The following is a 24,696-nucleotide window of genomic DNA, read 5'->3' as shown; positions in this document are numbered from 1 at the left end:
GTGGGGCTTGAACTCTGGGCCTGGGCGCTGTCCCTCAGCTCTTCAGCTCAAGGCGAGCGCTCTACCACTTGAGCTACAGCGCCACTTGCGGTTTTCTGGTGGTTTATTGGAGATAGGAGTCTCAAGGTCTCTCCTGCCCGGGCTGGCTTTGAACCTCAGATCTCAGCCTCCTGAGTAGCTAGGATTACGGCGTGAGCCACAAGCGCCTGGCTAAAAGATCATTTTTGTTGTTGTTATTGCCAAGTCTGGGGGCTTGTCAGTCCATGATCCTTGAGCTTTTATGCTCAAAGCTAGTACTCGACCACTTATACTGAAGCTCTACTTTGGGCTTTTTGCTGGTATTGGAGATAAAAGTCTCATGGGTTTTTTTGCCTGGGCTGGTTTCGAACTGTGATCCTCAGATCTCAGCCTCTTCAGTATCTAGGGTATAGGTATGAACCACAAGCATTTGCCTATAAGATTGCTTTTTTTTTTTTTAAGAAAACTTGGCAGAGCTAAGTAGGTAAACAAACAGGCAATCAGACTGACAAAAAAGGAGACAAACAGAAGGATAGGGGCACATTCTAGAAGAATGTGGGTGCTCTCATAGGGAAACAGACACAGAGAGACAAACATGCAGACACACATAGACAGACAGACATACACATGCATGGAGACACCAAGATCGCTTTTTTAATTGGCCTGAAAATCTATAAATATGTGCTAGACATCAGACAAAAATCCACATTTACTGCCAGGTACTGGTAGCTCATACCTGTACATACCCCTAGCTGAGATCAGAGAATTGAGGTCTGAAGCCAGAATGGGCAGAAAAGTCCATGAGAAAAGAAATGGAAATGGAGCTGTGGTAGAGTGGTAGAGTGCAAGCCTTGAGCACAGAGAGGCTCAGGGACAGTACCCAGGACCTGAGTTCAAGTCCCAGCACCAGCAAAAAAAAAAATATTTTTAATCAATCAATTACTAAAGCATACAGAATATGCTATCCCACTCCATATCACCTAGTATGGTTTGGCTGTCTTAAGTGGGTGGTACAGGGCTATGTGTGAATGTATGATTGCTGTGTGTCTGCACCAGGAGCACTGGCAGGTGTGGCTTTGTGTGCAGATAAGACAAGAAGGTCTTTCCTGGGTGGTTTTTTTTTTGGGTCCGGTCGTGTGGTCTGAACTCTGGGCCTGGGCGCTGTCCCTCAGCTCTTCAGCTCAAGGCTAGCGCTCTACCACTTGAGCCACAGCGCCACTTCCGGCTTTTTTCTTTTTGCTTATGTGGTGCTGAGGAATCGAACCCAGGGCCTCAGGCACGCAAGGCAAGCGCTCTACCACTGAACCATCTTCCCAGCCCCAGACTGAGGTGCCTGTGAAATCATGCCTAGAATGATTATAGAAACCTACTTGCGAGGTTGCTAAAAATCGAAGTTTTAACCAGGCGCTGGTGGCTTACACCTGTAATCCTGGCTACTCAAGAGGCTGAGATCTGAGGATTGTGGTTCAAAGCCAGCCTGAGCAGGAAACCAGAAAACCAGAAGTGGCACTGTGGCTCAAGTGGTAGAACATGAGCCTTGAGCTGAAGAGCTGAGGGACAGCACCCAGGCCGAGTTCAAGCCCTACAACTGACCAGAGGAGGGGGGGAGGAGGAAGTTTTTCTCTCTTCATTAGGTAGGAACAAGTGGGGAGAGGATGGCCAGCTCTTGGGGGTTTCATGATACAACTAATTCAGTGTGTCAGTGAAGCAGGCTACCCTATTCAATGAGAAAACAGAGGAGGTGGCTAGCTCCAGGCTCACTGGACAAAGGGAAGCCCTAGAGTCAGGCTCAGCACTCAGACTGTGAGAGAGAGAGAGAAAGGAAGGCAGCACTTATCTGCTGTTCTTTGCCCTTGGAGGGGCTCTTAAAGAGAGGCTGGGGTCTGTGTTTTACACTTATGCAAATCTAGGTTTACTTGTTACCTTTCAAGATGGATGCGAGGAGCAACCTCCATTTTCCCCATCCTTAAAATGGACTCAAATGTCAGTAGCTGGAAGAGGTGGGGCAAGCATGAGAAGTGGCTGACAAAAAAGTAAAGATTAAACCAGGTGCTGGTGGCTCATGCCTGTAATCCTAGCTACTCAGCAGGCTGAGTTCTGTGCAAAGCCAGTCCAAGCAGAAAAGTCAGTGAGACTTTTATCTCCAATTAGCCACCAGAAAACTGGAAGTGGAGCTATGGCTCAAAGCGGTAGAGTGCAAGCCTTGAGTGAAAAAGCTCAAGGATAGCGCCCTAAGTTCAAGCCCCAACTGACCAACTCCCTTCCCTCCCCCTCCAAAAAGAAGTAAGGACTGATCTATGAGCTGTGGTGGTTTGTAGCATGACTCAGGCTGAGGGAGCCTCTCACCAGTTCCCCTCTTTGTTTTTCTCTCCCCCTAGCTGTGGAGGTAGATGGGCAGAACTGGACCTTCACTTTTGATTTCTCCTTCCTGAACCAAGAGGAGGACCTGGCATGGGCTGAGCTCCGGCTGCAGCTGTCCAGCCCTGTAGACCTCCCTGATGAGGGTCAACTCACCATCAAGATCTTCCACCAGCCAAAGCTGGATGCAGAGCAGGACCTAGCTAAATGCCCAGAACATTTCCAGATGGAGAGTTTCACTGTCACTCCATCCCAAGTCACCTTCTCCTCAGGCAGCATGGTTCTGGAGGTGACCAGGCCACTCTCTAAATGGCTGAAGAACCCCAGGGCACTGGAGGAACAGATGTCCAGTGTGAATAGAGAGTGCTGGCTGCAGACACCCACCCCACCTGTCACCAACACCAATGTGCTTCTTATGCTCTACTCCAACCTGTCACGGGAGCAAAGACGGCTGGGTGGTGCCACCTTGCTGTGGGAAGCCGAGAGCTCCTGGCGAGCTCAGGAAGGTCAGCTGTCCCGGGAGAGGAGTTTGTGGAGCAAGAGGCAGCGCCGACATCCACTGCCAGACAGAAGCCAACTGTGTCGGAAGGTCAAGTTCCAGGTAGACTTCAACTTGATTGGTTGGGGCTCCTGGATCATCTACCCCAAGCAGTACAATGCCTATCGCTGTGAGGGCGAGTGTCCTAACCCTGTGGGGGAGGAGTTCCACCCCACCAACCATGCATACATCCAGGTATGGTGCCCACACTTGAGGGCAGACTGCTGGACAGGGAGACATTGCTCCACCTTTGCTATCATATTTCACTGTTCAGTCGCTCAACAGTCACTTGAGTTCCTCAAACATGCCAGATTGAGTAAAAAGTCCTGGGAGGAAACAGCTGTCCCATCACAGGGTGGAATCTGGTCCCATAGGCAGTTTTTTGTGTACTGTGTGGATAGCACTGAAAGGCTCAGCACTCAGGAAATTTAGAATCTGATTGGAGATGCCTCACACTATGTGTGACTCCTCCTCATTAGCAATTTGTGTATTCAATTGCTGCTTCTCTTGAGCCTCAGTTTCCCCACCTATAGGGCCACGTCATATTTGGTAGGGATGCTGTGGAGTATCCTGAGTAACTAGGATGATAGACTTTTTGTTGTTGGTGGTCGTGGGGCTTGAAATCTGGGCCTGGGAGCTGTCCCTGAGCCTAAAATCTTTAGCTCAAAGCTAGCACTCTACCAATTGAGCCACAGCACTACTTCCAGTTTTCTTGTGGTTAATTGGAGATAAGAGTCCCACAGACTTTCCTGCCCAGGCTGGCTTTGAGCCACGATCCTCAGATCTCAGCCTCCTGAGTAGACAGGATTACAGGTGTGAGCCACCAGTGTGTGGCTGTTAACTTTTTTTTAGGGCTCTTGGAAACAGAATCCAGGGCTTTGTGTATGCTAAACAAGTGCTCTTATTACTAAGCTGCACCCTCAGCCCACTCATAACTTTTAGAATCTCTCTGCTTAGAAACAGAACAAAGCTAGTTTATTTGGGATGTTAATAATTGATAACATATTGGCATGCTGATCCTTTTTCCTGTTTGTCCAGGAAACTGGTTTTCATTCTCTTTAGCCTCTTGGGATGTAACCTGACCTTCCTCTCTTCCATTCTTTCAGAGTCTGCTGAAACGATACCAGCCCCACCGGGTTCCTTCCACCTGCTGTGCCCCGGTGAAGACCAAGCCACTAAGCATGCTGTATGTGGACAATGGCAGAGTGCTCCTGGAGCACCATGAGGACATGATCGTGGAAGAGTGTGGCTGCCTCTGACAGCCCCTGAGGAAGGCCAAGCTGGCTTGTACTCCAGAAGGATAGGAAGCTCCCGGAAGACATGATAACATCTATCCAGGGAGGAGAAACAGGAGAAGCAGCTGTGTCCGTCAGACCGGAAGAGGAAGGGCTGCCCACTGTAAATGCAAGGCTCTGTCCTATCTGCTGGGCCCAGAGGCCCCTGTCAGGGAGAGGGACAAGGAAGCCGGGCAGGGAGCTCACTGAAGATAGTGGCAACTAAAAGCTCAAGTGCAACAACTCTTTCCCCAAGTTTTTAAACTTGTGAACCCTATGGAATTGTATGCCAGAGTTGGGGGAGGGGGGGCATACATGCATTTATTTTTGAGGCCATCTATTGTGTTTGTGTGTCTCAAAAGTGGTCTGTGACCCACTGTCCTTCCCCAAAGATTAGTGTCATTCTATGAGATTAAAACTGGTCATTTGGCTCCCCCTGCCTCACACTGTATTAGGGGAGCCCCATCTTTCTGGCTGGCTAGCAGCAATGTGTTGGCTGTGCCAAGGCTTCCTGGCAAGATCTCTGCTGAGTTACAATCAAACCATTGTCTAGTTTTCCTAGGCCAGCTGTCGCCTTTGACAAGAGAGGTGGGAACTTATCCAAGAGGACTGGCCATGTTACACTGCAGAAGCTGGAGCCGTTACACTATGTCGCTAAATCAGTCTGCTTGGCAGATATGACCCACATCTATTAAAGTTGGTGACAATTCACCTCAGTTTCAATGTGTACTGTGAATGAGGTCCGTGGAGGTTCCTATCTAGCAAGGGTGAACTTTACCTGGGTGGTAGGAGGTGGAAGAAGAGTGGTCACAGATCAACCACTGAGATGTGTTTTCACTGCTGAGCCTCTTCATATAAAATCATAGGTGACTGCTGGGCACTGATGGTTCATGTTTATAATCCTACTTACTCACAGAGCTGAGATCTGGAGGATGGCAGAAAAACATGTGCGATGCTATCTCTAGTCAGCAAAATGCTGGACTCGGGAGGTATGGCTTAAATGGTAGAACATTAACTGAGCAAGAAAGCCTAGCAAGAACACAAGGCTCTTAAGTTCAAGCTCTGATACCGGCACACACACAAAACCCTCAAAGGTGGTAGATTCTAATGCACTCAGGACATGTCTGTCAGCGCCTGGCGGGAGCATGGGTCAATGGGGACAGCATTTCCTTAAATGTCCAAGACCCTGGCTTTAATCCCCAGCACCAAGAAGGGATGTCTGCTGGCAGATGGCCCTCTAGGCCTTACCCCCATTCTCCCTCTGATGCTTCCAACGCCTGTTAAGCCTAAGGTCCAAGCTCTTTCCGTTTTGCCTCAATGTTACCAGCTCCTTTGGACTTAGCTCCATGTGGCAGCACAGCAAAAACCACCTAAGCTTCCTGTAGCGTTCCCACACACAAGTCTTCCTCTGTACAGAAAGTTCCCAAGGGCAGCCCTTCTGCTCTTAGCTGTACACCATATATCACCAAAATGGGGGCAGTTTCCTTGGTAGGTTGAGTGGGCCATTTTGCTGGGAATGAGTCCACAGAAGTCAAGCCCCCATCTTATTTCCCAGGCTGCCCCTCCACTTGTGCTTAGGCCTTAGAAGGGCCCCAGCTGTGTGGGAACTCTGAAGCACAGTGAGCACAACCTTAGTTGAATCAAAGATAGTAGCCCTGGCCCAGCCAGGGGCTGAGTATGGTTTGCTAGAGGATGGACTTGAGAAACCTCAAGGCCTTGATTCAGCAACACAGGCAAGCTGCTTTTCTTGGGAAGGTGTCTGCCTGGGGTTAAAGACAATTCAGTCATAATCTGCTTTCATTTTTGACAACCATACCCCCTGGCTAGCCTTGTGATATCATTCCCTTTCCTGAATGACTCAAGGCATAGCTACACCAGAAAATAACTTGGTCTCTTGAGCCTCAGGGGCTCACCTAACTTTGGATTAAGCCTTAGACCTTGGGGCCAAATGTATGAACATCCTTCTTCTCCCTACTCCCTAATCTAAAGCTCTGGGGAGTTAAAGTCCCAGCCCAGGGCTTGGAAGTATTTTTACTCAGGGGCCAACATTTCTTGTATGGGGGTGGGAGCAGTCAAGAGAAAGGTCAAACTATTTGTGGCTATGGCCTGTGGGAGTGTGTATAGCTAGCTTCTTTGTCTACTGGAGGACAGACCTCCATGCTGGAAGGCATGCCTGTTTAGCAGAAGGCGCTGGCACAAAGTGGCAAAATCCCCTTTGCAGACAGACAGGTGCTTGTACGAGTCACCTGCTGCGGGCCAGAGGCATTTGGGCAAAAAAAAAAAAAAAAAAAAACCACCACAAAAAAACTATCCACTAGAGCCTAGGGAACAGCTTTGCCTCTCAGCAGTGGCTGCTTGTATGGAGGTTTAATCATCTTAGAGAAAGAACTGCTTGAGAATTATTCTGCCTGAACCTAGGGCTCAACATGTTATTTTGACAGCTTTCAAGGCAAACCTGCTGTTTGTGAAGCAGTGTTAAGTCAGATATGAATGGGAAAAACTGGACTCCTGACTCCTTGGTTGCCTGATAAGTGGGTAAATAAAAAGTATCAGGTACTGAGTTCAAATCTCAGCCTCTGCCAAGAATTCAAATGTGCCCCTATGGAGGGTTATTTCCCATTCGGAGGGTGGCTGGTAGGGGAGAACAGGGTTAGCTGGCTGCTTTGTGCATTGTTCTGAACACTAATGGGACTCTTTGACATTCCTGGAAGATGAAATGGTGAACCATCCTTTTCTTGGGAGCATGACCAAGTCCTGAGCTCAGGAACACAGATAGGCATGTATATAGTGAACTAGATGTACCCAAGGAAGCCTTTGTCTGGGTGCTGGTCTTGAGGAAGCTCAGTCCTTTTCTTCTCTGAAGATGGGCCACCCTGGCCCAGAAATCTATCTTGTCTGATGTCCTAAACTGGGCTGGATAACACTGCATGTATACCACCTTGCATTAATTAACACAGCATTTAAGTCTTGTCTAGTAACCTCAAGGACAGAACTCTGTCCTTTTTAATGCTAGACACAATGAAGAGGCCCACAGGATAAGCTAGATTTGATGTCTTCCTGTCAGAGTAGAGGTTTGGAATGTCAGTCTAGGAGTGCTACCTTCAGCAGGATTCTTATGGTCTTATCCTTGGGTTTCTCTAAGACAGGGCTAAGATATAATTGCTAGATTTTAGGAAGACCATGGAGCCACTTTGGTGATGGTACAGGAAGTTCAAAACCAGTTTTTGTTAAACAACTCAAACCTGATCTAGTTGCTGTGAACAACCAGGCCACTTGGCTAAGCTACACCTCCAACCCCTCATCTGAAATTAAAAAAACAAAACAAAAAAAGACACTCAGGGCTGGTGAGTAACTTAGTGGTGAAGTATAGTTAGTATGTGCCCTGGATTTAATCCCCAGCATCACAGATACAAACAAACAAACAAAACCCACCAAGTTGACACTCAAGGTCTTTAATTGATTTAACTGTAACAGCAACCGTTGGTGAGAATTTATTTTTTTCCCCTAATTCTCAAACACCTGCTGGTTTGGAAGAACAGTTAAAACAAAAACTGGTCATGGAATCACACACCAGGACTGCCTCAAGGTGCCCTCTGCCATGAGTGGGAGGGAGGGCTGAGGGGACAACACATGGAGAGAGGAGTAGGACCAAAGGTGCTGGCAGTTCTGCCTTCCCATTCCGTGTGGCGGAAAAGGGAAGGGCTTCTTATACAAAACATTTATAAAGATGCTTAAAATGGGATCCTGAACCTGAGTGTCCCTGGGGTCCGGTCCTTCAGGTTTAGGGTGGGAGAGGGAGCCTTCCCAGTGGAGCTGGCTCTGCAGGTAAAGGAAAGGCACTGGCACAAGTATTCCTCCCCTGCTCTCCTGGATTCCAGTAACAAGTCCTCTTGGCCTGAGCTTGGGTTTGGTTTGTTTGGATACACTGAGGCAAGAATAGATATTCTGTGCTGGATTCATGGAATTCTCTAAGTTTGAAGTGTCCAGGAATTTTGGCTTTGAGCACCAGGCAAGAGCTCCTTTTGGAAATTTCAACATGGCCAAGTGATTATCAAGCTATCAAGTATCACAGCATTTCTCTGCCAGCTTCCCAGCTTAGAAAGGTGGCAGAATAACAGAGTAAAAGTTTAAATACCCTGGGAAATGTGTTTCAGTTTGGTAATGTTTTCTATTGGGCACTCATGACATATAGTATGGTCTACCAGGTCTGCAGGCAGAAGTTAGCAAGCAAAGAGAAACCGCAGGCCATCTGAACAGAAATCCAAAAGGCTTCTAATTATAAGCTTTGCTTCCAGGACTAGCCTAGAGAAAACAGTTAAAATTCCAAAGGGTGAGAAAGGTGTCATGAATGGCCAATTAGACCAATGAGTATGGATCAATCATTCTTAGTTTTCAGTTAGACATTTCTATGAGCTAGCTTCAAGGAACCACCACTACTAGGATGCAGAGTCTTGGTTAGAACAGGAAATGCCCCTGGAGCAGAAGCTTTCTAAGGAACACTGACCTGCCTGCATCAAGATCTGATTTCATCTTGTAAAAAGCAGTGAGGCAGCTATGCTCCTTCAAGGTTCAGACAGAAACTGCCCTCACAGATAGTAAGGGTAGGCAAATGATTGGGTTACGCAAATTAATAAATAGCTGCCCAGACACATGCAGTTTAGAAAGCATGCAGAGAAGGGCAATGCTGGCTGGGCAGTGTATCGCTTTCTTTCTAGAGAATGGTAAAAGAAGAAGAGCTCAGCTTCAAGCAGCTGGCATCCAAGATTAGGGAAGGGAAGGAGATTCCTCCCTGGAACGTAATGGCCAATTCGTTAAGTCCTTTACTTGGTGCCTGTTGTGGATTCAGTGCCTAGACTCTAAGGAGGCACTACACACACTGGCTAAGGAATGGACTTGGGCAAATGAAACCATAGACCTTGCTGCATTCTGACTGAAGTATGAGACTTCAAGCTGTCTGAACTGAGAAGGTGAGGTCTGAGAGTCCCAAAGAGACAACAACCCAAGTAGCAAAACAATAAAAATGATTCCTCAAAATCAGAAGGAAAACCAAAATTCACTGGAAGGTATTTCAGTATAAACTAGAATTTGTATCTTTAAGATATCTGAATTGCTAAAGACTTGTTTGGGAATGGTGTCAGAAACAAATGGCACTCACTGAGCATATGCTGCACTGAAAAGCTGCCTTACGTTTCTCTTGAGGATGAAAGGGGTACTATTCAATCTTCCATGAAGAAGCCTAGGACAAGACTGGCCAGAGAGCTTCCCTGCAACACTGCAGGTACCAAAGAAATCTCCAGTGTTCCCTAACTTATACACATTGCTTCTTAGATGCTCTGACCCAAATCTGTGAACTGATGAGCTGGAGACAGCAGATAGCAGGCAGTGATTTTGGTGGAGACTTGGCTCCCGGACACCAGTTTATCTACCTGAATGGCTTTTTCCCACATAATAACTGAACATCTAATTCCTATTTGCTGGACAAGCCAGAAGGCCCCAATTCTTTCTCTTTGTCAACTACTGGATAAAAGAAAAGGGGCAAATAAGCCTTGGAGACAGGAAGTCTAAGATCTCCAGTGACCATCCTTGAGCTGCTGGCACTTCACACACTTTAGTTTTGGGAACTATCATATTTTTGCCACTTCTATAAAACAGGTAGATTTCAGGAAAGTTTGTGTTATCTCCCAGGTTGGTGATACACATGTTAAGATAACGATTTTTAGTAGCAAGGCATGTGTATCTTTTAGATTCAACCTACCTCCCTGTTCACCTGATTACCTTTGCTGCAAGTGTGGTGGTTTAAAGGTACCATGTAACTTTCTCCCAACTGTGTCCTTCTGCAGTCACAGAGGGAATTTGAAGGGCATGCTCCAGCTGGATCCAATAGTCTTGCCTGTAGAAACTCCCACAATTAGCTGCTCTCAAATCTCTAACCTGGAGAAAGTGACAGAATATTTGCTACTTTATACCTTGCTCATGTAACTGTAACCCCTTTGTACAGTATTTTCACAATTAAAAGACTTAATTAAAATAAAAAAATTGCTACTTTGAGATAAATTTATAGGCAATTTGTTGAACAGATAATTCATACAGGTATTAGGATAAAACTTGCCTTGAGAGCCCATTATCTAGAGGTAGTATCTCTATTCCTGTGTTCTTGAGAATGCTACAACTATCTAATCAGAACATGAGCTTGAAACTCAGCAAGCCACACCAGAGAACCATGTATACGTCTTTTCCTACTATCTGGAGGGAGGCCATTTCTCCTGAAGACTGATTGTTCTCCATAAAAAGAGAAAATAAAAGCACACTAAGACTTAAAAGAACTGTCTCACTCAGATGGTTATGATACTCCTTCCTCAAGGAGGGCTACATTTTTCATTTAGAGCTATGAGGTTCATTCTAAACACACAGAGGTAAACCACCTCTGGACAATGACCTGCTCTGAAAACAATCCTATGAGGCACTGCATAAAGATGTCATCTGCTGGAAGTTTGTTTCTTGTTGTGTGCAATCATCTTCACAATGATGATTGTATTATAGAAAAAAAAGTATGTGTGGCAGAGATGGCCTTCAGAAAGAATTGCACCAAACAGTGAGGAGGTCCTGACAGAGAAAAGTAAGGATGCAGAAGCTCTTGAGTTATGCAGCTGACACTTCCAAGAAATGCCAAACACATGGCCTCTCATTAGGGGAAGTACAGAGATTTCCCCAAGGTAGTAAGAAAGGGAAAAATGAAATGTTGGTATTCTCAAATTCTCATAAATCTACTCCCTGTTGTGGGTCAATGAGCAAGCTAAGCTGTTGTAGCTGGCAATTTGATCAAGAAGTGTATCCTCTGCTCACTGAGGTCCTGGCTCTTAGCTGGAGGAAGATTCCTCAGGATGGCACTGCCAGGTTATGAAGAATGTAAAGCTTCATCCCTAAGGAACCAGGCTCCCGGGTAAAATGAGGTTGTGGGCAAGCTCCTATATCAATGATAGCACAGCTTAAGCTCTTCCAGGACCATGTAAAGCAAAATTTGGAGTTTTAACTAAAAGCAAAACAGGAATACACTAAGCAAACAAACAAACAAAAAAAACTTTTCTGATGATTAACTTTGAGACTCAAAGCATCCCCAAATACTGAGGACCCAGCTTTTTCCTGAGAGATATCAACCATCACAAAAGGATTTTCACACTATTCACATTTTGTAGCAAAAAACAGAACAACGTTCTATAAATGTCTTCTAAAATGTCTTCACAATAAGGTCTTTCCATAGTCAAAAGAAAAACAGCTTTATTTTCCTAGCCAGTAGGTCTGTTTCTCTCACCTTGGGATCTGATCTCTTACTACAAGATTTAGGGCTTCCAGTCCAGCCAGAAATTGCCAGGACACCAGTGGCTACTTTGCTTTTCTTCCTTTGAAGGGACATTCCATTAGTCTTTTTTCCAAGGAGTCACTCTCCTGGGATTATTAAACCAGACTACAGTACCAGGAGAGTAGACTAGTGAAGAAGCATAACAAAAATGCCTAGGCCAAGAATGAGGCTTTCCTGAACAATCCACAGCAAGGCAGAACAGTTCAGTTTTACAAACTCCATACATGTACACCCAAAATTCAAGCAAGAAAGAGCTCAGAAAGGCTAGGGGGAGACAAAGGACAGTGAGTGACATAAGAACAGCAGATTTGCCTATGGACATTTTTACTTTCCTTACACTGCAAGATGTTTAGTTTAAAAGTTGCTGCCCAAAATTGTACTGAAACGTATCTAAAAATAAGTTTGTCTGTAATCATCTTAAAAATAAAAGGTACTTCCTCAGATAAGAGGAATGACAGATATTATCAGATACCAACACTTGAGGTATCTTTGATCTAGATTTGAAAAATGGCCTGGCAGAAGAGGAGAGGGAGAGAAAGAGGGAAAAAAAGGAAAGGGAAAAGTCAGAGTACAATAGGAATGGCAAGAAAATTGGGAGGAACATGTTTTTAAGTCCATCCGGGTCTGTCCCAACAGCCCAAGTAGAACCATATTGGAAAAGAAATGTAGTTCTTTCCTAAGAATATTCTGAAAGTCAAATTTAAACTTAAATATAAGAAACTACAGTCCAAGACAAAAATATCAATGTTCATTGGATTTTAACATGGCTACTACTGAAACAAGGTACTCAAATGGTTCAACATTCTTCAGAGGTCATTCTCAGGTATTATCTAGCAGAATACCATGGTCAGGCCTTATGCATCAAGTGGAGGCCCAAGTCCCTCTATTATTTCATATGGACTGGTAGTGGGAGCAAACGAAATCACTCGATCACATAGTACAAGACTCTGCCAGTAACAAGCAGGTCTAAAAACAGGAGAAGAGCCAATCACCAAGGGCTTTCTTCTGTTGAAGAGTTTAAGTTTATCTGCACAAATATAGTAAGAAAAGAAATGGGAAGATGAACTAGAATACCAAAGATACAGGACATTCCTCTCAGAATAAAGAGGGGAAGCAGACATCAAAACAGTGTCTCAGGGTACTGCTACTGGAGTTGTGCAAGCTGCACTCTATCCCTAAGGACAAACAGCAAGGCAAAAGGGAAAGCAGCTCTCTCTCTTTAAATTAAAAAGACCAAAAAAAAAAAAAAAGTAATTTCCCCAGCACCAAATCAATCACCAATGGGCTAGTGGAGAAGAGACACACCTCTTCCCCAGACATCCTAGTCAGGACGCGGTTGATAGATTGATATTACATTTGGGATAAATCTGAGAATGAAAAGGGAGTTCTCAATAGAAAATGACCAGGAAGCCACAGTTTAACTGTTTTCCTCTAAGGAATGCTTAGTTCTATAGAAATAACAAAGGGCCTTCAAACTAATCTGTCTAATTGGGCAAAGGGCAACAAACAGGGAGAAGAAATGGTCAGATGAAGCTTATCCTCTATCATTTGGCACCCGAAGGGAGAGGGGGAGGTGAGGCTGCATTGGGGATTGCTGGTACTGCATCTTCTGTCTTTCAAATGTTGTTGCAATTCGCCAAATCAGGTACACACAGGCATCCATGTTGCCGCTTCTCTTCTATACCTTGCAGAAGAGTCAGATGTCCATTTCAAACTGAGCATCATCTCCTGAGTAGGACAAAGACAATGAAAAATTAAGCAGGAAAAGGAAAAGCAACCTGTGTTAAACAACATTCCCTATATAAAAGCGTCAAAAATAATTCAAATTGTCCCATCTTCTGTTGCCTCAACACCTGAAACAAATGGAAAAAACAAAACAAAAACCTCACCATTTATTCAACTTTGCTTTGGCTAATTTTTTAATCCAGGAAAAATTAAGTCAGTCACAGACCAAGGGGAAAGGACACAGTGAACTTTTCCAGTACTTTACACAAAGACTGACCACACAACTGTCCTGGTCATGTGTCAGATATTCTTCTAAAGCTTTGAACTTGGGCCCTGCTCTGTCCAATACTTGGTCCATTAAAAACTCAACTGGAATTGGAAATAGCACAATGCTGGCTTAGGCCCAGGTGTCATTAAGTACAAGTGCAACAGTGTTCAAGTGCACGTGCCCAGACCCCTCCCCAACTGTGTGTATATGGGGTTGGGGGCAGATATCAAGACCCCTAGCCCAGTGAAGTCTGTCAGGCAGTCCTTCAAGAGTCACCTTTGGGACTCATCATCTTTTCATTTTGGATAATTCTCCCCTAGCCTAGAGTTGATTATAATTTGGAATCCCTAGTATTTTCATGAACCATGTAGGAGATAGGGAACCTTATGAGATATATAACTAAACATTAGTTTCTGGTGAATTAACATCTTTCAACTTATAGACGGTGGCTCACGCCTGAAATCCTAGCTACTCAGGAGCTGAGATCTAAGGATCATGGTTCAAAGCCAGCCCCGGGAAGGAAGGGCCATGAGACTCGTATCTCCAATTAACCACCAGAAAACCAGAAGTGGTGCTGTAGCTCAAATGGTAGAGCACTAGCCTTGAGATGAAGAGTGCAGGGAAAGTGCCCAGGCCCAGAGTTCAAGCCCCACGACCAACAACAACAAAAACAAACAAACAAAAACTGGCATTCAATTTCCCAGAGCCACCCTCTTGGTGTCTAGCACGACATTCCCTTACCAACTGTATGTTTCCTGTCATGATTGTTCAAGTTGTTCAAGTTGTTTACTTCTACTTTGGAGTCTTCAATTAAGGTGCCAGGGCTGGTGACTCCAGGAATTTTGGGCAAATGGCAGGGTGGGGTCTGAGCCATGGGAGAATTGCGACGATCCAAAAGGAACTTTCGATCATAAATGATTCGAGTTCCTGGAAAATAGGGTTGAAGAGTTTGAGCCACCAACACATAATATTTATTACCTACAAGTTCAGCTTAAAGTCTGTTGAAAACTTTTAAGGGTTTTCCAACTCATGCCAAAAGGATAAATTCTAACATCCCATGTGTCAACAGGTTCTTCTACCATTTGCCCTTCCTTCCTCTTCCTCAGCAAACTCCTACTCCTTCAACATCCAGCTTCAACATTTCTTCCTCCATGAAGCCATCCTTTCTTCCCCTTCTTTAACCATTCTTTCCATCTCAGTCTCATATATCACTTATCATGGGACTCTTGTATTAGATTATCTCCAGTCTTTCAGTTTCTTATGCCAGGGCTATGTCTTATTCAAACTATCTGACATATATCCTAACAAAACAATCTTCAGAAAAAAATTGAAAGAATAAACAATTATGTGGAAAAATAGTCACCAAAGATTTCTAAACAAGCATTAACATCCTCCCCAGGGTTTCTGCAATATCTTACAAACAGTAGTTCAGAGTATATTTTCCCTGATAGCTATGCTTCAAGTAATCAACAGGTACACTAAAAAGTGTGCAACAAAACCAATCACCAGGAAAATGCAAATAAAAATCACAGAGACATCACTTTATATCTGATAGGATAACTACTATCAAAACCACAAGAGGTTTAGTATAGCCATTTTACAAAACAATACAGAGAGTTTTCTAAAAATTAAAAACAACTTCCATATAATCTACCAATCCTACTTTTGGAGATATATATCTAAATGAAATTGAATCTCAAAGAGATAGTAAACTTCCATGCTCACTGCAGTATTATTCCTAACAGGTAAAATAAGAAAATAATAAAGAAAATATGGTACAGCTGAGGGTGCTTGCTTGTGTAGCATGTTCAAGAACCTAGCTTTGCTGGGCACTAGTGACCACACCTGTAACCCTGGCTAATTGGGAGGATGAGATTTGAGGATCCAGGTTCAAAGCCAGCCAGGACAGGAAAGTCCAAGAAACACTGATCTCCAAAGAAGTAGATGTATGGCTTAAGTAATATAGAAACAGCCTTGAGCATAAAGCAGTTAAGGGACTAATGGACAGCAACCAGGCCCTGATTTAAACATTCATGGATAGCCATTTTTGCATGGACATCCATTTACTGGGCACATACTCAAGAGTGAAATTGCTGATCAGTTGTTAACTTTTTGTGGAACTGATTGTTTTCCAAAGTGATTGTATAATTTACATTCCAATCAGCAGGGGTGTGTCTTCTGATTTCCTTACACTGAGGCTCACATTTATTTTTCTTGATTACAATTATCTTAGTGGATGTGAAGTGTTTTCAGTTTGTAGTTTGATTTTAATTTGCATTTCCCTGATGGCTAATTAAGTTGAGCATGCTCTTTTCATGTGCTTACTGGCCATCCCCATATATATCTTTTTGGAGAAATGTCTTTCAGATCCTTGGTCCATTCTTAATCAGCTGTCCTTTTCTTGAGTTGCAATGATCCCTTAAATATTCTGGATACTAAGCTGGGTGCTGGTGGCTCATGCCTGTAATCTTTTTTTTTTTTGGGGTCCGGTTATGGGGTCTGAACTCTGGGCCTGGGCGTTGTCCCTCAGCTCTTCAGCTCAAGGCTAACAGGCTACCATGTGAGCCATAGTACCACTTCCAGTTTTTTTTTTCCTGCTTATGTGGTGCTGAGGAATTGAACCCAGGGCCTCATGCATGCAAGGCAAGCGCTCTACCACTGAGCCACCTTCTCAGCCCCTCATGCCTGTAATCTTAGCTACTCAGGAGGCTGAGATCTGAGGATCCCAGTTCAAAGCCAGCCCAGGCAGGAAAGTCCATGAGATTCTTATCTCCAATTAACCACCAGAAAACCAGAAGTGGAGCTATGGCTCAAGTGCCAGAGCGTTCTCCTTGAACTGAAGAGCTCAGGGACAGTGTCCAGGCCCAGAGTTTAAGCCCCATGACCACCACCACCAACAAACTTTCTGGACACAAATTTTTTTTTATCATGTATGAATATTTTCTCCTGCCCTGTGGGTGGCTTCCCCTCTCCCCATTGATGGTATTCTTTGACACATTGAAATTTTTAATTTTGATAAAGTACAATTTATTTGTTGCTATTATGGCTAGTGACTTTGAAACTAATGTTTAGTTCAAGGTCATAAAAGATTTGTGGCTGCTGGGCCCTGGTGGCTCAAGCCTGTAATCCTAGCAACTCAGGAGGCTGAGATGAGGATCGTGGTTCAAAGCCAGCCTGGGCAGGAAAAGTTTGTGAGACTCCTATCTCCAATCAACCACCAGAAAACCGGAAGTGGTAGAGTGCTCGCCTTGACCTGAGAAGCTGAGGGACAGTGTTCAGGCCCAGAGTTCAACCCCACAACTTACAAAAAAAACCCAACCAAACAAAAACAAACAAAAGAATTATGCCTGTTTACTTCTAAGAATTTTTTAGTTTTAGCCCTTATATTGTTTTTCAACTAAGGGGTCCAACTTTGGGTGTTTTGATGCCGGTCCTGAGGCTTGAACTCAAGGCCTGAACACTATATTGGAGGTTTTTTACTCAAGGCCAGTGTTCTACATCTTGAGCCATAGCTCCACTTCTGGCTTTTTGCCGGTTAATTGGAGGTAAGAGTCTCATGGCCTTACCTGCTCAAGCTGGCTTCAAAGTAGCTACAATTATAGGAGTGAGCCACTGGCCCATCCCAACTTCATCTAAATGTGGGTTTCCGGTTGTATCAACACTATTTATTTTATTTTATTTATTTTTTGTTGGTCTTGGGGCTTGAACTCTGGGCCTGGGCGCTGTCCCTCAGCGCTTCAGCTCTAGGCGAGCACTCTACCACTTGAGCTACAGCGCCACTTCTGGTTTTCTGGTGGTTTACTGGAGATAGGAGTCTCTCGGTCTCTCCTGCCCGGGCTGGCTTTGAACCTCGATCCTCAGATCTCAGCCTCCTAAGTAGCGAGGATTACAGGCGTGAGCCACCAGCGCCCGGTTCAACACTATTTATTTTAAAACACTTGCTTAAATAACTTAATTGCTTTGAACTGTTGGAAGATTAATGGGCCATAATAGTGAGGGCTTATTTCTAGACTGATTTTATGCCATTGGTCTATATGCTTATCCATATGCTAGTACCAAACTGTCATAACTTGCAACACATTTCTAAATCACAAGTGTTGAGTCCTCCAAGTTTGTGTTTCTTTCCTAAGACTGTTTTGGCTACTGGTCCTTTAAAGTTCCATGAGTTTTGAAGTCAGCTCCTCAAAGACATTAGCTGTGATTCTAAAGGGGAGTGCCCTGAATGTGTCACTTTGAAGAGTATAGCCAACAATATAAGATCTTCCAATTATATAATACTTCCATTTGTTCAGGTCTTCTTTAACGGTTTTTATGGTTTGCTTGTTTGTTTGTTTTAATATTTTGTGGTTGTCAGGTAACTTGGTTTACGCTTTTTTGGTTAAATTTGTTAGTATTGTTTTATTTTAAACTAATATAAGCATAATGATTTTCTTAATTTCATTTTTGGGTGGTTCAATGTTAGTTAGTACAAGATGCAATTCACTTTTCTGTTTCTGTTCTAGTCTTTTTTTCTTTGGGGCTTGAACTCAGGACTCTGAAATTTTTTGCTCAAGGCTAAAGCTCTATCACTGAGTTACAGTTCAACTTCTGGCTCTTTGAAGATAAGAGTCTCACAGATTTTCCTTACTGGGCTGGCTTCAAACAGTAGTTCTCAGATCACAAGCCTCCTATAGTTTCCTACAGGCTTGAGCTACCAGCACCAATATTCTGATAGTTGTTAAAGTATGTTTTAAAGATAGATTTAGTTTTGAATATAAACACAGTAAGTAATTCAGAAGACCAGACACAAGAGCTAGGGTCTTAATTAATTAAATGCTGTTAATTGTCTCAAACATGGTTCTGGGCTAGGTACTGATGGCTTACATCTGTAATCCTAGCTACCTGAGAGGCTCATAATTCAAGATCAGTAAAGCAGAAATGTTCCTGAGACTCCTCAACAGAGAACTGGATGCAGGGTGTGTGGCTATTATCCTACCCTCAGGAAGCCTAACATAGGTGAGGCATGCCCAGGTCTCGCCCGGGCAGAATCCGAGGCTCTATCTCAAAAATAACACTCCCACCCTTCAAATCAAACTCCTTACTGACAAAAACTAAGGCCCTGGGAAATATAACTACCAAAGTATGTATTTTAAGTCTTTGAATTTTAGATCACTAAAGGCTTAAAATTTTAAATTACAGCTGATATAAAGCAAAAAAAAAAGAAAAAGAAAAAGAAAAAAGAAATTAGCCTTAGTCACTGGATTAAGGTAATCTAAGTTATAAGTCAAAAGTACTTGACCAAAAAAAAATTAAAAAAAAAAAGTACCTGACCATTCAAAATACTGAAACTATACAACAAAAAATATTAAGATTTTACTATGAACAAAATGCCACAAAATGCTTCAGTTTCTTTTATAAAGACATTTGGTATACTATAAAAATATAAGAAAAAAAACCTCTAAGACAGAAACTTAAAATATTCAAGATCTCTTATAATCATGCATCAGTAAAAAGGTTTTGAAGAACTTCCTTGCAATACACATTTCATCCAATCTGTGTGCTACATCAATAACCAACAGCACAAATTAACTAGAGACAAGTTAGCCTTAAATTCCTGGAGGAAAATGAAGGACCAGCTAAGAAATCCATGGCTTGGGCTGGGAAGGTGGCTTAGTGATAGAGTGCTTGCATTGCATGCATGAGGCCCTGGGTTCGATTCCTCAGCACTACATAAGCAGAAAAAGCTAGAAGCAACAGTGTGGCTCAAGCACTAGAGCACTAGCCTTGAACTCAAGAGCTGAGGGACAGCACCCAGGCCTAGAATTCAGGCCCATGACCGACCCCCCCCCCAAAAAGAAATCCATGGCTTACGTATGACACAATAGTAAAATGTGTATGACACAATAGCAAAATGGAGCATTTTCCTTCTAGTTAGTTTTCCATTTCTTCAAAGTCTTCTATAAAAATCATATTCGTTGTTTTTAACTTGCAAAAATTATATATAGATAGATAGATAGATAGATAGATAGATAGATAGATAGCTACACAGTATTGTATTTTTGTTGTTGTTGTTAGTCATGGGGCTTGAACTCTGGGCCTGGGCACTGTCCCTCAGCTCTTCAGCTCAAGGCAAGCACTCTACCACTTGAGCCACAGCACCACTTCCCGATTTCTGGTGGTTTATTGGAGGTGAGTCTCAGGGACTTTACTGTATGGGCTGGCTTTGAATGGTGATCCTCAGATCTCAGCCTCCTGAGTAGCCAGGATTACAGGTGTGAGCCATTGGCGCCCAGCTAATATTGTATTTTTTAAAACTGATTTTCAATGTTTAAATCAAGCTGAAGTAAAAAGTGAAAAGAATCAGTTTTTTTTTTTTGGTGGGTTGTGGGGCTTGAACTCTGGGCCTAGGTGCTGTCCCTGAGCTCTTCAGCTCAAGGCGAGCATTCTACCACTTGAGCCAGTGCCACTTCCAATTTTCTGGTGATTAATTGGAGATATGAGTCTCACGGACTTTTCCTGCGCAGGTTGGCTTTGAACCACGATCCTCAGATCTCAGCCTCCTGAGTAGCCACTACAGGTGTGAGCCACCGGTGCCCTGCAATAATCATAGTTTGATGTACTTCCTAGGGAAGTAAAGGGCAGGAGGACAGGTGAATAGTGTCTTATATAATGGAGAGCTAAAGTTGACAGACTGAGACAGAGATTTACTATATTATTTAGAGATGTGTGTGCATGTTTGTGTTGCTAGGGATGAATGAAGTTTTGTGTGTGTGTGTGTGTGTGTGAATGTGTGGTACTGGGATGAACTCAGGGCCAGAACATATCCCTAAGTTTTGTGTTCAAGGCTAACACACTACCAGTTGAGCTACAGTTCTATGTCCAGCTTTTTAGTGGTTAATTGGACAAAAGAATCTCATAGACTTTCCTGTCAAGGCAGACTTCAAACTACAATCTTCAGATTTTAGCCTACTGAGTAGCTAGGATTACAGGCATGAGCCATTGATGCCTGGCTCTTAAGTTTTAAAGGTAGCTTCCAGAGAAACCAAAAATAATAATACACTTACTGCCAACTGTGGACTGGAGATATAGTTCAGTAGGAGAGTGCTATATAGTATGTACAAAGGAAAGAGGACTGAAGGACAGGAAGAGGGGGGGGGGGAAGGAAAGAGGTAAAAAGATATAGGTAGCTGGGTGCCAGTAATTCTAGCTAGTTAGGATCTGAGATCTGAGGATCATTCAAAGCCAGCCTGGGTAGGAAAGTCTGTGAGACTTTTATCTCTAATTAACCAACAAAAAAACGGAAGTGGCGCTGTGGCTCAAGTGGCAGAATGTTCGTCTAGAGCTGAAGAGCTGAGGGACAGCACCTAGGCCCAGAGTTCAAGCCCCATGACCAAAAAAAAAAAAAAAAAGACACTAGAAACAAGAGATGGAAAGGAATTAAAAAAGTGCCTGACCTAATCTTCATGTATGGACTTCATAATTAACAGGAACCGTTAGATCTATGCTATTTATCATTTTTTCAACCTCCAGTGACCAAATTATTAGGATAAGCCTAATACTTTGATTCTACATGTTGTAGAAACTAACATTACTAGGAAAATATTGGAGTAATAAAGGGACCCTTGTGCCGGTGGCTCATGCCTGTAATCCTAGCTACTCAGGAGGCTAAGATCTGAGGATCACGGTTCAAAGTCAGCCTGGGCAGAAAAGTCCATGAGACTCTCCAATTAACCACCAGAAAATGGGAAGTGGTGCTGTGGCTCAAGTGGTAGAGAGCTTGCCTTGAGCTGAAGAGCTCAGGTACAGCACCCTAGGCCCAGAGTTTAAGCCCCGTGACTGACAAAAAAAAAAAAAAAGGGGTCCCTTGATGGAGAATAACAGAAAGATGAATGTTCTCCCTTTTGATCTACAACTTAGTGATTCTCAAATGGTAGAAAAGAACAAAGCCAGGCTGGGAATGTAGCTCAGTGCTAAAGTGCTTGCCTTGAATGCATGATTTCTCAGTACCACACACACAGAAAAAGCCAGAAGTGGCACTATGGCTCAAGTGGTAGAGGCTCAGGGACAGTGCCCAGGCCCAAAGAAAGAGAAGGACAAAGAGAAACAGAGAGAGAGACAGAGACAGACAGACAGAGAGAGAAAGAGAAACACAGAAGAGAAAGAAAAGAACAAAGCTAATGAGTAAAGCCCAAATGATGCTGGCCAAGATCACTGGGAAAGAGACAATGTCATTCAAGCTTAGGGGACTCTTGCAAGACCAAGTAGCTTAATTTAAATGGTGATTAATCTGTGTATTAGGCTATATATACACCTGAGAATATTATTAATTGGGAAAAAACACATACAATGAAGTCAGCTGTAACATGGTTAACTTACACTATACTTTTTCACAGGATACTTCATCAATAGAACTGTTTAAGGTGCTACTAGAACTAAGCATCTATCTACTCAAGGAATTGGACAGTCGCACTGTGAAGCCACGACTGTATCAGACAAAGTAGCCATTGTGTACATCCTGGCCTTGACCACTAAGAATGAGGAAATCTGTGGCAGCATGGAAGAGAGAATGGTAGGGAACCAAGTATGAGCCTCTTCTGTGTTTTAGATTTACCTTAATTTACTAAATATTATGTAAGTATTAACTAGGTTAAAAATCAAACTGAGAATAGGATACAGAAGTGTGTATGCACACATGTCCATGTGTGTGTGCACACTGTCCACATATGGATATGCCAATAAAGAGAGAAAGAAGAGTAGGGAGAGGAAGAGAGAGAAGTTGGCATAAAGGAACTAAATCCTTATCTTCCAAAGCAAGAAACTAATTGTTAATGTATAAGATTGATAGTTTTTCTGCAGAGTAGGAATGACAATAAAGGATGGGTCATGAATGAGAATGTTGATTTTTGTAATTAGCCTAATAATACTAAATGGCATAAAGCTGTTATTTTCACAAGTTTAAAAAACAAAAATAGCCAGATGTAGTGGTGAACACCTGTAATTTCTGCTACTCAGGAACAGAAATCAGGACTAAAGTCCAGGCTTATTCCAGACAAAAAAAGCAAGACCCTTCCTGAAAACTAAAGCAAAAGGGGCTGGAAATGGAAGTGGTAAAGCACCTGCTTAGCAAGGGTAAGTCTTTGAGACCCCAGTACTGCATTAAAAAAAAAATCTAAGCTAAATAAATGATTTCATAATTTCATGTTACCAAACAATTCTGTTACAAGCACTAAGGACAATTAATACATGATGATTCCACTTACATTCGATCCCTAGAGTAGAGAGGTTCATGAAGACTGAAAACAGGAAAATGGTGAGTTATTGTTTATAGATATATTTCAGCTGGGGAAGGTAACTGCCATTGAACTGCATATTTAAAAATGGTTAAAATGATAAGGAAAAGCTAGGTATGGTGTCACATGCCCATAATCCCAGAGTCTGGGAGGCTGAGATAAGAATGTCTTAAATTCTAGGATAGCCTGAGTTATAAAACAGCAAAACCGAATCTCAAAAACAAAATGAAAAAATAAACATAAAAAAGGCATTTCTAGGGCTGGGAAGGTGGCTCAGTGGTAGAGTGCTTGCCTTGCATGCATTAGGCCCTGGGTTCGATTCCTCAGCACCACATAAGCAAAAAGAAAAAAGCTGGAAGTGGCGCTGTGGCTCAAGTGGTAGAGCGCTAGCCTTGAGCTGAAGAGCTGAGGGACAGCGCCCAGGTCCAGAGTTCAGGCCCCACGACTGGACCCCCCCCCAAAAAAATATATAAATATATATAAAGGCATTTCTAAAGTATTTTATAGGTCTACATATAATAGGACAATATTGTCAGGGCAGCAAAGATCACGAAAGATATCTTTCAAACCTAGATACTGAATGTAAAAAGAAACAAGGCACTAGGCAAATAATCTAAGTATTCTATTGGGAGTTCTTGACTATTCATTCTCCAGCTATATCTCTCACAAGGGCCTGGATCTACTGCCTGTCTAGGGTTGAAGGTATGGCTCAGCTGGTAGAGCAACAGCCAATGAGTGACAGTGTCAGGTACTGAGTTTGAGTCCTAGTCTCAGACCAAAAAAAAAAAAAAAAAAGAGATAAGTAGTGAGTAATTTAAATATACTCAGAAAAGAAGACTTGTACCTGTTTCTCCTCCCCCTCCCCCTAGGGGTAGCACAAAGGGTGCTTTACTTTGGTCTTTTTTACTCATGAGAACACCCACACACAAACTTCAGTTTAAACGTCTGTTCTTCTCCAAGGATCTGGATAAATAGAAGAGCTCTAGGGTAGGTGATCCAAAGGAAACTAAAAGCTGCCTAAGTCAGTATTCTCTGGGAAGATTGGTGATAGCCGTCCACATTCAGTTTCACATTCAGTATGTACAACCGTTAAGTTCTTGAAGTGCTAATAAAACCAACAGACTATTTTTATTGTCAATGAACGGTATTAGTGGAACTTCATGGACTGTTAACTTAATAAATATGACCAAATAGAGAAGATATCCAAGGTTCGTGAAAGGTCTATCAAATAGTTCTCTAAGACTCAAAACTAGGATCAAGTATTCGTAAGATGTCGAATGTCCAAGGATGGATGGTCCCTGCCCAGTCACTTAGAATGTTTCCACAACAGATTACACACCTAAGCTAAAAAGGAAGATGACAATGACTATACCCTTGTTCAAAAGATCCAGTGTCAGAAAAGGCCTTAGAAAACATCTAGCAGAAGCCTATCATTTTACAGATGGACACACTGAAGTCCAGAGAAGCTTAAAGTATTTCCAAAAAGTAACAGTACCCCAGGAGATAGGAGGCAGAATAAATAATACAAGTACTTTAGGAAAATCTGTTGTATGAATCTGGGTTGCAAAGTAGCTTAAACAAGATGTTATTTAAGGCTACTAAAGGTACAAAATTACATAAGACTCACAAACCAACCTTAAAAAATGTCTACTGACTTTAAGTCTATCTAACCTCAACTATCAGGAAGTTTAAATGAAGCATTCAAACATTCCCACTGCTATCTGGGCTTGAACATACACCTGCAAATATTCTTCATTGCAATGCCTGGCTCTGATTCCAAGAACATGCTGGTTGGATCTGCCAGATTACTAGCTGCATTTTGTTTTGTTTTTTGGGTCCGGTCGTGGGGCCTGAACTCTGAGCCTGGGCGCTGTCCCTCAGCTCTTCAG

The 24,696-nt window shown here is 43.0% G+C and overlaps 2 protein-coding genes across 2 annotated transcripts in view; one reads left to right on the top strand and one right to left on the bottom strand.

Moving 5' to 3' along the window:
* Positions 1 to 4,173, top strand: part of Nodal (nodal growth differentiation factor) — a 7,717-nt gene extending 3,544 nt beyond the window's left edge. The window contains exons 2-3 of the mRNA XM_013017136.1: positions 2,397 to 3,109; positions 4,021 to 4,173. Of these exons, the coding sequence (XP_012872590.1) occupies positions 2,397 to 3,109; positions 4,021 to 4,173 (866 nt within the window). The remainder of the gene's footprint in view (positions 1 to 2,396; positions 3,110 to 4,020) is intronic.
* A 3,446-nt stretch (positions 4,174 to 7,619) lies between these two features.
* Eif4ebp2 (eukaryotic translation initiation factor 4E binding protein 2) overlaps positions 7,620 to 24,696 on the bottom strand; it is a 24,095-nt gene continuing 7,018 nt past the window's right edge. The window contains exons 2-3 of the mRNA XM_013017149.1: positions 14,280 to 14,465; positions 7,620 to 13,273 (exon numbers count right to left, since the gene is read on the bottom strand). Coding sequence (XP_012872603.1) covers positions 13,242 to 13,273; positions 14,280 to 14,465 — 218 coding nt within the window. The 3' untranslated portion in view covers positions 7,620 to 13,241. The remainder of the gene's footprint in view (positions 13,274 to 14,279; positions 14,466 to 24,696) is intronic.

The sequence above is a fragment of the Dipodomys ordii genome, unplaced genomic scaffold (assembly GCF_000151885.1).
Source record: "Dipodomys ordii isolate 6190 unplaced genomic scaffold, Dord_2.0 Scaffold34, whole genome shotgun sequence".
NCBI lineage: Eukaryota > Metazoa > Chordata > Mammalia > Rodentia > Heteromyidae > Dipodomys > Dipodomys ordii.
This window is presented reverse-complemented; position numbering and strand designations above follow the sequence as displayed.